Source organism: Sarcophilus harrisii, chromosome 1, assembly GCF_902635505.1.
Source record: "Sarcophilus harrisii chromosome 1, mSarHar1.11, whole genome shotgun sequence".
NCBI classification, from domain to species: Eukaryota; Metazoa; Chordata; class Mammalia; order Dasyuromorphia; family Dasyuridae; genus Sarcophilus; species Sarcophilus harrisii.
In genome coordinates, this window is record NC_045426.1 from 689,923,148 (window position 1) to 689,936,851 (window position 13,704).

General features: G+C 37.5%; 1 protein-coding gene across 4 annotated transcripts in view; it reads left to right on the top strand.

The window, feature by feature from the left end:
• Positions 1-9,384, top strand: part of PTPN11 (protein tyrosine phosphatase non-receptor type 11) — a 66,027-nt gene extending 56,643 nt beyond the window's left edge. For 2 of the 4 annotated variants that reach the window (XM_031948620.1, XM_031948621.1), the window contains exons 14-16: positions 250-362; positions 1,673-1,774; positions 3,915-4,029. In XM_031948620.1, the coding sequence (XP_031804480.1) occupies positions 250-362; positions 1,673-1,742 (183 nt within the window). In that variant the 3' untranslated portion in view covers positions 1,743-1,774; positions 3,915-4,029. Of the gene's footprint in view, positions 1-249; positions 363-1,672; positions 1,775-3,914 lie in introns of all 4 variants that reach the window. The other 2 variants (XM_031948618.1, XM_031948619.1) reach the window with 1 other exon arrangement.
• The last annotated feature ends 4,320 nt before the right edge of the window (positions 9,385-13,704 follow it).

Here is a 13,704-nt window from a genome sequence, read left to right on the forward strand (position 1 = left end):
GACGTCATCTTTCTCTAGACTTGTATGGGCTCTACTTCTTTTGACACTGTAAGGTTCATGTTGTACATTGTCGTTGGAAAGAGGAATTCTCATCCTTTCGGCTTCTGATAGCATCTTAGAGTTTCTTGAATGTTCATCACTTGTTTGACCATCTGAAGCATAAGATTTTAGACTCCTTTGTGTAAATGTCTGCTTTCTTCAGGCCTTCCTGTAACTTAAAATTTTTTATTTTTGTTCTTTGATTTTCAGAAAAGCAAGAGAAAAGGGCATGAATATACAAACATTAAATATTCTCTAGCAGACCAGACAAGTGGAGATCAGAGTCCTCTCCCACCTTGCACCCCGACTCCAACCTGTCCAGAGTAAGTAAAGGGGGGAGGAAATTGGTGTTGTCTGAAAATCCTTCTGTAAAATTTTTTTTTTTTTTTTTTTAAGCCTAAGACTTCCATGGACATATGCTGCGGCTAATCAGCTGTCTAATAATGTCCATTAGCAATTAGCAAATTAGTAGCTTGTGCCTTTTCAAAGCCTTAGCTGATTTATTTCACTGATGGCTGGCTGGCTATTGCCTTCCCTAGGGGTTATTAATATATCAAAGCCATGTTTGTTGAGCCTAGCAAAGTACCAAATTTGGTTTGTATTTCTTTTTGTTCCCAAGACTAATGATTGCTGGTTATCCTTTCCTTCCATCCCTCTTTACTTTTTTTTTTGGAGGCGAGGAAAGATATTTTTTAGAAAGCCGTTAAATAAGTGAGCCCTTACTTTGTCACCAAAGAATTAAGTTTCATATTTGTTACTAGATGATAGATATGAGTTTTAAGATCTTATTCACAAAAATATAATCGAAAACATTTATTAGGTCAGTTCTGTCAATAGCCACAAGAAGCTTACATTATTAGCATTTGCCTTTCTAGGTTAATTTTCATTAGACTCCTATTGGCTCTTTCCTACTGATTCATATTTTCAAATCTTTTCTGCCTTTGGCTTCTCACGTATTTATTTGTTTATTTATTCATATGTTTATTTCTGTCTGCTTATTTATTTATTTTTATATTTATTTGTTCATTTCATTCATTCATTTTAAACTTGACAACTCAAGAAAAACAAACATTGAAATACAAAACAAAATTTATTTCCATAAAACCACGAACTCAGTTAGTTGCCTTTGTGTCCACCATTGAACTTTTATTTTTGTATTTTTTTTCCTGTATTTTGTTGCTGTTAAATTTTTTTATATATTATTGTAGTCCATGTGTATGTTCTGTCATTAATGTTCTATGCAAATGGTTAGGCTGCATGTAAGGTGAGTAATCCTGTGTGTGCTTCTGATTTATTCATTAAATGATACATCATGTACTAGTTGTGTTTCCTTGAGTAGACAGTTGCTGCTTCCTTCTTTCTCTTCCTCCTTTTTGTTCTCTCTTCACCACAATAAGAGAGCTGATTTGTTCAATGGATTTCTTTAGTGATGAGCAGTGGGGGCACAATGCTGGCCTCCTTGGTAGTAGACTTCCAAGTGAGTTCTTTCCTTTGTGCTGACTTAGCAATTTTGGAGCAGAAAGTCGTGGCATGTTGTTTTCAGATAGCCCAAGTATTGATATTCTAGTTAGTGACAATCTGACAAGATAACTGTCTTCTGCCTGGCTTGCATTTTTGTAAATATCTTTTTCAGAATGAGAGAAGATAGTGCTAGAGTATATGAAAATGTGGGATTGGTGCAGCAGCAGAAGAGTCTTAGATGAGAAGACCTGTCCAGGTTTCAGCTCAGAGCTGGGTAATTACATTCACAATGTTTGATTATTGTTCAATATGTTTTGTGGTAGGCTTAATTTATTTCAAGAGTAACATTTAGGAATATTTGCTTGAAATGTTCCAAAATTGTGTTTAAAAATTTTTTATAAGTTAGTTCTGCCTCGATGTAACCTTTGACAGCCATTTCAGAATCCATTCAACACATAAAACAAAAGTCAGAGTTCATTCTTTGAAGGTAACTTAATGTCTCTCCTGAGAATAATTCTTATGGACTACTTAGAATAATAAAGAGGCTCTTTTCTGAATTGCTTAGTAGAGGTTGCCATGGCTGCCTAGAACAACCTGTAGTGATGTCCTTGGGCTTGAATAAAGAGGAACCTCCCCTAGGATTTAAAAACTCTTGGCTGCCCTGTAGCATTTGGGTGACCCTGACGCAGAAGCTCAGAGTTGACCTCATTCCAGGTTATTCATTGGTGAGCATCCCCAATAAAATTTATTCACATTCTACTTGATCACCTCAACTGCTATGAAACTCACTGTCTTGAGGCAGTTCATTCTTCAGTAGACAGCTCTCCCTCCTGCTTAAAAAGCTCATCCTTATGTTGATCGGAAATCTGGTTTTTTGTGACTTTGACCGTTTGTAGTTTTGTCCTCTGGGACCATAAAATCTCGGCATGAGATAGGCTCTTTGTGGCTTCTTCTGGAACCTGTACCTGTGAAAAGCATCCCCTGTTGTTATCCAGCCTCTTTTCAAATGTCCTCAAGTGAAAGAGAATCCATCACTTCTTGTGGTATCCTGTTTCATTTATGGATGACAAGTAGGGAGTTTTTCTTGATGTTGAACTTAAATTTGGCCTGCTAAAACTTCTTACTTTTGTTTCTTGTTTTTCTCTTGGAGATTGATTAGAATAAGTGACAATGTTGATAGCCTTTCTCCCTGTTATAACCTTCAAATACTGGAGGACATCAATTATGAACCCTCCTTCTCCAACTGTGACTATTTCCTTCAGCTGATTCTCATATAGTTTGAACTCGGAGCCCTTTCCTCTTGAGGTTAGCCTCCTCTGGACATTTTCCATCTCATTGGTATCCTTCTTAAACTTTGCTGCCAGAAATGACCTCAGTAGCCCAGAAGAGGTCTCTAGGACAGCAGGATCAGCTCTTTCTTATTCCTGTGTCTTTCTTACTCTGGTCCTAAGTTCTCTTTAGCTTCCCAAGATTATTCTGTTCTAGCTGCTCCCCCACTCTCATCCCTAGTTCTTTTCGGTGACCTAGGTTTTCTTACCAGGCCTTCCATATGAAAGTACTTTAAATCCTTGAAGGTATCTTGAACTCCCTGCACTCCCAGATCTTGTTTCAACTGCTTCTGACGTAGCATGGCTTCTTGTCCCTTCATTCTTCTGTTCACCATCTTATGGATCTGACCCCAAATATCAGTGACCTTCCTGTGAGGTCCAAGAATGAAAATGGTACTGCAGATGGAGCCTGGCCAGGTCAGGTCTTGGGTGATGGTCACTTCCTTATTCTGGAGGCTGTCACCGTTGATGTAGTCTAGAATCATAGTAGCTGCTTTCATGACTGTCACCCTGTTGACTTACTGAACTTGCATTTAATCAAAGTGCTGTCTCTCTCAGCTGTACCCATGTAGCAAGAGTATAGTAGGAGTATACATTTATCCTTATCAAAATCTTTTGTATTGGAGAAAAATTTCAGCCAATATTCTGATATGTTGAGATATTTTTGGAACCAGTTAGTGTTGGTTCCTACTTTTGTGCCATTGATAGAGCCATTGAATACAAGGCTAGGATCAGATGACCCTTGCATTGTATTAGAAAGTAAACACCTTCTCCTCTGTAAAACAAAAGGATTAAACCACTAAATTCCCCTTCAATTCCGAGACAGTGATCCTATATAATTTTCAAGTATTTTACCCTATTATTGGCCCCAAAACCTTTTCAGAGAGTTTAATTTTTCAGAGTAGAGACAAAAGTATTTCTTAATAACAACTAGAAAGTTAGGGTTTGCCATGAGCTTTTTTTTTTTTCCCCCCCAATAAAGAATTCTACATTATTACTTTCCAGCTTACTTTAATGTTTTCATTTTTATTAACTTTTAAAATATCTATTCTTAACTTCTCGCTTTCTTTTTTTTTCTCTTTCCAGATATGACTATTCCTCCCCACCCCCAAAAGGTCAAGAAAGATGCAAGGACTTTCATGTGAAAAATGAATTTGGAAGGTTTGCATTCTGACTGTTTAACTTCCGCTAATAAGCAAAGTGCAAAACCATGTGTAAAGATCATGATTTTTCTCTCTCAACAATACCTGATTTCCAATTGCTGGCTTTTTAAATAAGAAGAAATCATCTCTACAATGTAGACAATGTTATATTCTATAGAATTTTGTGTTAAATTGAGGAAGCTATTAAATTTTCATTTTCACATTTTGTAGATGATGGTGATTAAAATTCAAGTTATCAGCATTTTTCTTTTTTAAATTGGAGCAGATTTATTCTTTTTTCTTTGTGAGGCATGAAAGGGCACTTTTGGAAGGAGCAATGATTTGGGAAAATCTGTCAAATATCCAGTACAAATGGGAACAATTTTTTTCTTATCTATTATAACTAATAGGGGATAGAATCATGTGCTAATGCCTGAAGCTCACAGAGTCGAGCATTTCCTTTCCAACTGGCCACTTCAGAGTGGAAAGTGACAATGGTTTTTTGGTAAAGTGTAGGGGCTTTGTTTTGTTAGCAGATGGCTGACTTACTCCTCAGCCAACTTGTTGAGTTTCTGTTGGGAAAATATACACAAGGTTTTCTTTGAACCAGAGTCACTGTCTTTATACTCAAAAGAAAATCCTCCTGCTGATGACCAGTAATGGAGATAGCATTTGCAGTCACTCAGAAAAGCATCAGCTCATAGCAGGGGCAGGAGGTGGCAGCAGCCCAAGGGGATTCCTGGGGCTTTCATGGCCATCTCGCAGTTTTGACAGTTGGAGGTGGAAGACCTTCCAGTGAGCTTCTGCTGATTCTTTGTGATTTGCTCGACCCCAGCAGCCCTGCCGCGCCAACTGTGAGCTGGTGGGTGGGAGCTTCCCCCAACTCGGGGCTCCTGTGGTTTTCAGTAAGGCCTTATACTTCTTTAGGTGATCTGTGCTTCAGAATCTGATGAAGGATACCCGATCTGAGCCAGGCCCCTCGTGGCGATCTGCGTGAATGCAGAGGGTTGGCTTAAGCAAGGCCAGGAGGGGCCAGCGCCATGGCTGGGGGACATGACTGCCAGCAGTAGCTCCTTTTCTGTTTCATTGAATGGGATTTTCACCAACCTTCTTTTACCTAAAGTGCCTTCCAGAGCCACATCCCTTTTTGCTATGTGTGTTCCACCATTCTTCATTGTGTTATTTCAGCTGAAGTACTTTTGATCATATTTGTAAAGACAAATAAGCTCCTCTAGTGACTTCCCTTTTGAGCCCCTGTACTACTCAGGTTCCTTTCCCTATGGCTGTCTTTTGTTTCTGTGCTTTGAGCCTTCCCAGGTCTCGGACCAGAGTGGAGCCAATTCAGTGACTAGATCAGGCCCGACTCGCCAGGAGTGGGAGCTTCTTTGCAGGAGAGCTGGGCTAGAGTGTTGCTTTTCCCTGAAGTCATTTGGGAAGACCCGTGTGGTCATTTTCACGTGCAGAAGAACGAATGCCCTGACCTTCGATAGACCATGGTGAGACTTGGGCTGTATGTAGGATCCACATAGGCCTTGCCCTGCATGAGGGTGAGTGCAGCTGGGCCTGAGATGAGAGAAAATTCAGGCCCACTGTCACAGGGGGCTGCCTAAAGCCTGTATTTGTGTGAATTGAAATAAGTGCATCTTTTTATTGCACGATCACTTTGAAAACTTTTGTTTGCCTTTACTTTGTTGTAGTACTTTGGACTCTTGACTTTGGGACAGACTTTCACCAGCATATATCTATATTTGTGCAATGGTTTGATTGTACAAATGTATTTGTTGCATTAATGTCAATGCCTGTAGGGTAGAATCAGTAGTATTTGCACTCTCGGAACCCAACTTGTCCTGTAACTTGATGGTGAGGTAATTTCTTTTATTTGGCTTTATGAAGTCCTGTATGGGACATTCATTTAATGAAACCTTTTCTTATTTTCCTAAATAAGTATAGTATCATGGTATTATCAAACTGTGTCTTAATTCTGCCAGATCACTGAATGATTATTGAGCACTGGATAACTCGATGGAACTGGGATCTCCTCAAGGTGGGCGGACACTCTTTGCAGTGATGCCAGTGGCAACCCCTCCACACCTTCCTGTCTTGTCTAGCCCTTGTCCATGCCATCCTGTGACTCTTCCCCAAAAGGCTTTAGATTCCTGGACACTTGTATGGGTGCCAGTGGGGCATGGTGACTTCACGGGTAGTCATAGCTCTTTCTTGCTTCATGACTGTGCCCCTTCTTTTTCTGGTCTTCAGTCTCTCTGATGCTCTAGTTCTTTATTGCTGAAGTGCTATAGCCTGTTCCATAGCCATGCCTTTGGTGATCTTCAGCTTTAACCCTTCAAAGACTGGTAGTCCACAGTTTGCAGCCATGAAGCATCACCAGAACTTGGTCCCACGTTACCAAATTTCACATGAGCTTAAGGTGTGACACTGAATAGGTGCAATGTAGAGCTGGAACCATGACAGATTGGCAATTGGAGCTTTTAGAATTAGTAGTTTGGCAAAGGTGGTTTGAGGAAGCAGCAGAACGACTTGGGGGGGCAGGGCGGGGGGAAGCAGTTGACAGTGGATGGATCAGATGACCTTGAATTGTATGTGAAGTCACATTTATTCTGTAGCTAACAAATGAATTTTGCTACCAGAGTTGACAGATATTGTAATGCTTTCAGCAAAGTCTGGAAAGTATAACTTTCTGTATTTGGAAATTGTTCTGAGTCCATTGAAGACTTCAAGACTTCATGTTGTTCAAGTTGCATTTGGTATGAGTTATTCAATTGAGCTAACATTTAGTTTGTTAATGAGCACCAAGGCACTTTGCTGGGCTCCTGGGGATGCCAAGATTTAGAGAGAGAGAGAGAGAGAGAGAGAGAGCGCATCTGCCCTCAAGGAATGCCATGCCATGAACTGTGCAATTTTTTGGCTTATCACTGGGCATGTGCACATTTATTAAAACCAGTTTTTAGGTGAGGTATCCATGCTTCTCATTGCACCCTGGCCAACTACTTACCTTGCCTAATTCTGAGTATCATGTCATTTACATATCATGCACAAGTAAGCTGGCTCTTCTTAAGTTGTGAAACTAGGAGTCTGTGTTTTGAGTGAGAATTTTTCTGGAATGTGATATTGGAATTAAAAACAAAAACAAAAAAATGAATTCAACAAGATTTCTTAACAGCTCTTTTGGGGGGGAATTTTGAAGTTTCAACCTAGTGTATGGCCCTGCTGAAAACCATGGCGATTGCTCAAGTTGACAGGAATGGCCTTTTTCATATGGTGGATTTGGGGAGGGGACAGGGAAAGATGGAAGGATTATCTTTAGTGTCTCCATGCTGGGTCCTAGTACAGGCTGGGAATGTGCTTTGGTATAAGTAGAAGAAATTGTTCTGTTTGTGAGAGTCCGTAATTAAGGTGAATTTCCATTTCTTGCAAATATACCAGCATGTGCTCATTACTATGTATCTTAATTACCTGCACGTCTAAGCTCAGAGCACTCATGCATAGTCCGTGCATAAAACTGACAACATTGTCACCAACAGCCATTTTTCCAATTTGGGGAACTTTTTTCAGACTTTTGTTGCAGTTAAACATCAAAGTGCCATTCAGCTTTTGCTATTGGAAGGAGTTAAACCAATCATTTAAAAAATAAAACAAAAATCTATACGTCGAAAGGCCTGAATTGTTTTGAAATGTGGAGACACCCTTACATACTAAAAACAAAGGGCAGAGAATCCAGTTAAACACGCACGTTCTCCACCAGCCTCCCCCACCACTACCAACCAAAAAAACCCAAACCAAACTCTTTGCTGGGGATATGGTGGCTTGTCAGGTCTGGTGGTGCATTTGCACAAAGACAAACTATACAGTGACAAAGGCATCGTACTGTGAACTTTTTTGAGGCACTGTGAAGTCAGTAATCTAGTTATTTTCAAAAAGTGTGGTTCCCTTAATGGGTGCCCCTCTATAATGGGGCAACATTTGCTCCCAAGTTAATAAAACAGGTAGTTGAATCAGGAGATGCAACTGCTTCCTCTGCATCCCCCATGTATAGGAAGTCCACGTTGAGTCCTTGACTTTCTCAGATTTGGACTGCACCAAGGGGGAGAGGATGCATGTCCAAAATGATATAATTGTTTAAAATGGTGGCTTAATTGGCTCATCTTTTTCCCCCACCTTCATTCCATCATTCTCTAATTAAATAAAAATAGCTAGTCAATTGCTAGAAACAGTGTGTCCAGAGAGTTAGGGGATTCTGCTGACAAAGGGGTATATTCATGTTTCTGGAATGAACTGTTTTGAAGCTCCATTTAAGTTCATCTTATTTATCTATTCCCATTATATCTTGAGAGATTATTATAATAGGTGTTTTAAAAATAATTTGACATCCTGGATTATTTCTAGTTCATTGGAATGAGAAAATGAATTGAGTTAGAAGTATTTGATTATAGATTACTTACACCACAAGAAAACTTAAGAGTATAACTCTTGAGGCACAACACACATATCTATATCTATTATATATTTTTTACCAGTATAAATCTGGTACAGTTTTCATTGACTGTGCATTGTAAGAAAAAAATAATATAAAAATTAAAAAAAAAGTTTTATAGCAAATGGTCACGCTGACTATGGTTATCTTATTAGGACTGCTAGCCATTACTTTGGACAGAACTTATAATTTTCCCTCATGAATATTAGTTTAGAAATATAGTTTATTGTTATTGTATCCTCACTAAAATGTTTGCTCCTTTTTCTTTTTTTTTTTTTTTGTTTTGGGGCAGACTGCAAAATCTATCTAGGAGCTCGTTTCAGTGTTTTTCATAACTTTTTTTTTTACTCAAACTAATTTGAAAAATGTTTCCACGCTCAACCTCAAAACTTGTAATTATTAATTTTGCCTGTTTATTTATGACATAATTGTGATTCTTTGTATTACTAAAGGCTAATGAGAAGGGATCCTTTATTAAGCTGATGACTAGGCCTACTTTTAATTTTTCTGCAGTGTATGAAGTATTGTACCAGAGTATTAAATGAAATGTAATATTTTATTGAAAATCTATCCTTTAAAAGGAATACGTTTTAGGATGTCATCAATTTGATGTGAATCATGTAAATGTTGATAATATGCGCTGTGTTTATTATACATTTAGTGTTTTTAAAAGACTCACTTATTGCCTTTCTAGCCCACCTATATTATGTAGTCGATTTGCAATTGTCCAAAAAAAAAAAAAAAAAAGACATTAAAAGAATAGCTTATGTATAAAAACAATAGTGGATGTTAATCGCCTCATGATCTGTATTTATGGGTATTAGTTCAGTGGTATTGCTAGCAGCAAGGCTGAATTATCAGAGTAAAAATGTATTTGTAAACTGTATCAGAACTGAAAATTAGGAATAAAATCATTTTCTTATAATCTGGTGTTTTTGTTTATTTCATTAAAAAGTCTGAATTTAATATTTCATTAAAAAGTAAAAAGTCCCATTTACAAATGGGAAGACCCATCAACAGCATTTATTTAAGTTCCTACTATGGCCTGAATGGTGTCCTAAGGGCTGGTGATATAAAGGCAAATGTGAAACTTCCAAGAGCTTATTGTTAGAGACAATATGTACACATGTACAAACAAAATTAACCATCCTCTCAATTAGCTTAAAAAAGGGCTGACTTGTTAATGTCTATCAGAAGATCTATTGAAATGAAGAATAAATAAGTTCATTTATACAGCATTTATTTGGTACCTGCTCTATACACAGCTTTTGGAATTCCATAAGGAATAACATAGATCATCTGGGTTTGGAAGATTTTCTGATTTGGTGGTTTCTACCATTGAAATACCTTAAGAACAATCAAGAAAAGGAATGAATAGGTGAGCTAAATAAATATATTGGAAACAGGATGTAGAACTACTGGGGTGAGGGAAAGTGGGCAGTAAGGGTTTATAAGAATGTGGTTATACCATGAGGAATCTTTTCTTGCATTCAATAAATTTTGTGGTAATGTTGATGTTTGAAAGGGAGCCCAAAAGATTGGGATTGCAGACTGGTGTCCTGAGGTGTCTCAAAAGAATTTGCCCTTGACTTGAAGATAGGTTCAAGTCTACAAAGTTAATTGTAATTGTAATCCCAATTGAAGTGGGCTAAATTACAAAACAAATTTTGCAAAGAACCAGGAGCAAGAAGACAAATTTATAGGAAAAAGATGTTTCTTTGTCATTGATATGCTAATTTTATGACTATAATATTATAGAACTGAAGAATGGTCTGGTATGCACCTCATCATTTATCTCTGCAATTTGTTGGTCAGTGAAAACAGGATTTCTATCTGGCAGGCAGCAGTGTTCCTAGGACTATACTATAGTATCCCTAAAGCGAGACATTAGGATCATTGACAGATTGGTAGAATAAGCACTCTTAAAGTCTGGAGACCTCAGGATTACTGCTATATTTCTCATAAAAGCTCAACCTAAGGGCATCTTCTGGAGAGTCATTCTTTCCTTCCTTCTGGATTCCATTTTTGTATGCTCACTCTTATTAAATACTTAATGTGTAAGAAGCAAATCTGACATAATTTGCAGGGCAGGCATTGGTGAAGGAAATTTTCCTCACATGAAACTCCTTACCCAAATGAAATCACAGATTTGGATCCATCCCACTGTAGAGGTTCAAAAAGAGATTCCTAAAGATTGGAGTTGTGGACCAGTGTCGCAAGGTGGCTGAAGAGAATTTGCAGACTTAAACCCATCTCCACCAAGGGACAAAAAAGTTTATTGTAATTGGAAGACCAATTGGAAGAAGTGTGCTAAGTTCCTAAAAGGATTTAGCAAAGAACCAGGAGAAGTTAAATTTAGAGGACAAAGTTAAACAGATTAGAGCTTTATGTTACTTATTTGCTAGTTAGTCTTATGGCTTACAGGTAGGTTTTGAGGGGGTCTATTCACTATTGTCTCAGGAACTTGATTATGATTGACCAGCAGATTTTTCTGTCTGTCAGTAATGTTTGTAGGACTATCCTAAGTCCAGAAGACTTTAACATCATTAACAGACAGATTGTTAGAATAGCACTCTAAGGTTAGGGAACCTTAGGGTACAGCTTCTAGGGGAAATGTAGCAGCAATCCTATCACCACCCCTCAAAATCCACACACTGCCCGCCCTTTTCTCCCTCCTTATCCCCCATTGCCTAGTATGTAAAACTTTGTACTAGGCAATGGAGACAGAAGGAAAATGAGAAAATGGCGCCTGCCCTTATGGATTTTGTGTTCTACACGAGGGGGAGGAAACCATAACAATTTTAAGAACGATAATGAAACTTTAAAAAAATCGGTTATTTTGAAATATAAATAACACATATATTACCAAAAAGAGAAAAGGGGGGAGGGAGCCATTTAAACACAAAAGGTGAGCTTGGTCTCTTTTACAGCTCATTTGCCAATTCTTTGTCTTGCTCTCTCTTTGCTGTGGTCTCAGCCAATAGACGACTATTGCTTTTCACTACCTTAATGCTTTGTAACTCTCACCCAACTTTCTTAATCATCTGACTTTTCTTCATAACCCATCCTCTACCTGCCTTTGCAATTTTTTTATATTTTTCCCCTCATCTAAATCCTTTATGGTTCAGTGACATTCTTCTCTTTGCTACTTGTCACACAGGACACTCTTACTTTCTCCCCCTGGACATTTTTACTAGCAGTCCACCATGCCTGGCAGCTCTCTTTCCTATTCCAAGCCTCCCAGGCTTTCTTTAAGTCTCAGCTAAAATCATACCTTCTACAAGAATCCTTTCTGGGTTTCCTTAATGCTAGCATCTGATTATCTTTGATTTGTCCTGTATACCACGTCTCATTGTTGTTAGCATTTTGTTTTCTTCCCAAAATTGTTTCTTGACAAGATCCCCCTTTAGGGGGAGGAGGACCTTTTTTTGTATTACCAGCACTTAGTACTATTCCTGACATATATTAGGTATCTAATAAATGCTTGTTGACTTGACTGGTCACTTGAGTCATACAAAGCCAAGATGAAGAACAAGTCTCTGCTTTCAGCAAGCTTATTCTCCTGGGTATATTTATGGTCTCACTGTGTGGCTCAAAAAACATCTATTAAGTGCTAACTTTGTGCCAGCTAGTGGGAATACAAATACAAATAAAAAATGATTACAAGGGACTTACATCCTAATGGGGGAAGACAACATATAAAAATAAGCTAAAATTTTTTGGGGGAATTACCTGCACTGAGAAAGAAGAAAGAAGGTGGAGAAAGAAGTCCATGTTGGGGATATAATTTGGGGCAAGGGAAATGATCTGTCCCTTCCAATTCTCAGTTTCTGTGAATTTTTGTCATGGAACGGGATTCCTCCTTTATTTTGCTCTTTGGGGTAACAGCTTTGAGATCTTAAGCTCTGTGAAGAGGAACTGGCAAGATGGCCACAGAAGACTTTCAAGGACATGGCCTGGGTTGTTTAATTTGGAGGTCTTATGTTCCTGCATTTGGAGGCTGGGTTTTTTTTATTTTTTTTGCTTCAATTGCTACTGATTCTCTTTCTTCAGTTCTCTGGAAACTTGTGAAGCCTCATGATACTTATACTATGCTATTGCTACATGGTTTTCAGAAGAAATTTTATCTATATTGTACATCTGGGATTTCTTCCCTGTGGTTTTTTGAACCAGTCTGTCTGCATCATAGGTAAGACAAATATACTTTCTTTAAATTGTGAAAGAGAAATTTCTCTAATAATAAATACTGTAACTTTTTGTCCATAGGGAAATACATGAAAAATTAAAATTGTGCCAGGACTTTCACACTACATGTTTCTCCAATTTAGAAAATACTTATGATCATTTGTGGAATAATAAGCAAGAAGAGCCCTTTAGGCATCATTCAGCTCAATCTCCTTCACTTTAGAGATCAAATGACTTGTGCAAGATTACACAGGCAAATGATAGAGTTAAAATTTAAATGCAGATTCTCTGATTTTAGTTTTAGTTTTTTTTTTTTTTTTCTTTTTTCTTCTCAGGCTTCTTATTAATACTCACTGTATGCAGAAAACTGCATGCAGTCAGGAAAATTAAAAAAAAACCCAAAACCCAGAAAACAGACCAGCACAAAGTTTAGATAATTCTTCCCTACCCATATGAAAACTGAAGTTTCATTAGTTTTTTTTTTTTTTTTTTTAGTAGTTTAGATAAATCCCTATTTGTGAAAATTGAAATTGTCTTAGTTTAAAAAAAAAAAAAGTAAAATTTAGGTAATTCTTCCCTGCCCACATGAAAATTGAAATCTTGTTATTGAAAATATAATAACAAAACTTACATAATTCCTTGTTTATATGAAAATGTTCACCGTGCCTTTTTAGTTAAAAAGTTAAAAAGAAAAAGCAAAGTTTAGATAATCTGAATCCTTATTTGTGAATACTTAAATTGTGTTTAAAAAAAAAAAAAGTAAAGTTTAGGAAATTCTTCCCTGCCCACATGAAAATTGAAATCTTTTTATTAAAAAACAACAATAAAATTTAGATAATTCCCTACCTACATGAAAATTGAAATCTGGTTCTCAATGACCTCTTAACTGCTAAATTTTATGTTCTTTTCTCATTCTTCATCCATCCTCTGACCTCTGTGCTATCTTTGACACTGATTTTCCTAAATACTCTTCTCCTAAATACTTTTCTTTGTGCTTTTATGTCTCCATTCTCACTTACTTCTCCTCTTACCTCCATGGCCACCTTTTCATCTTTGTCTC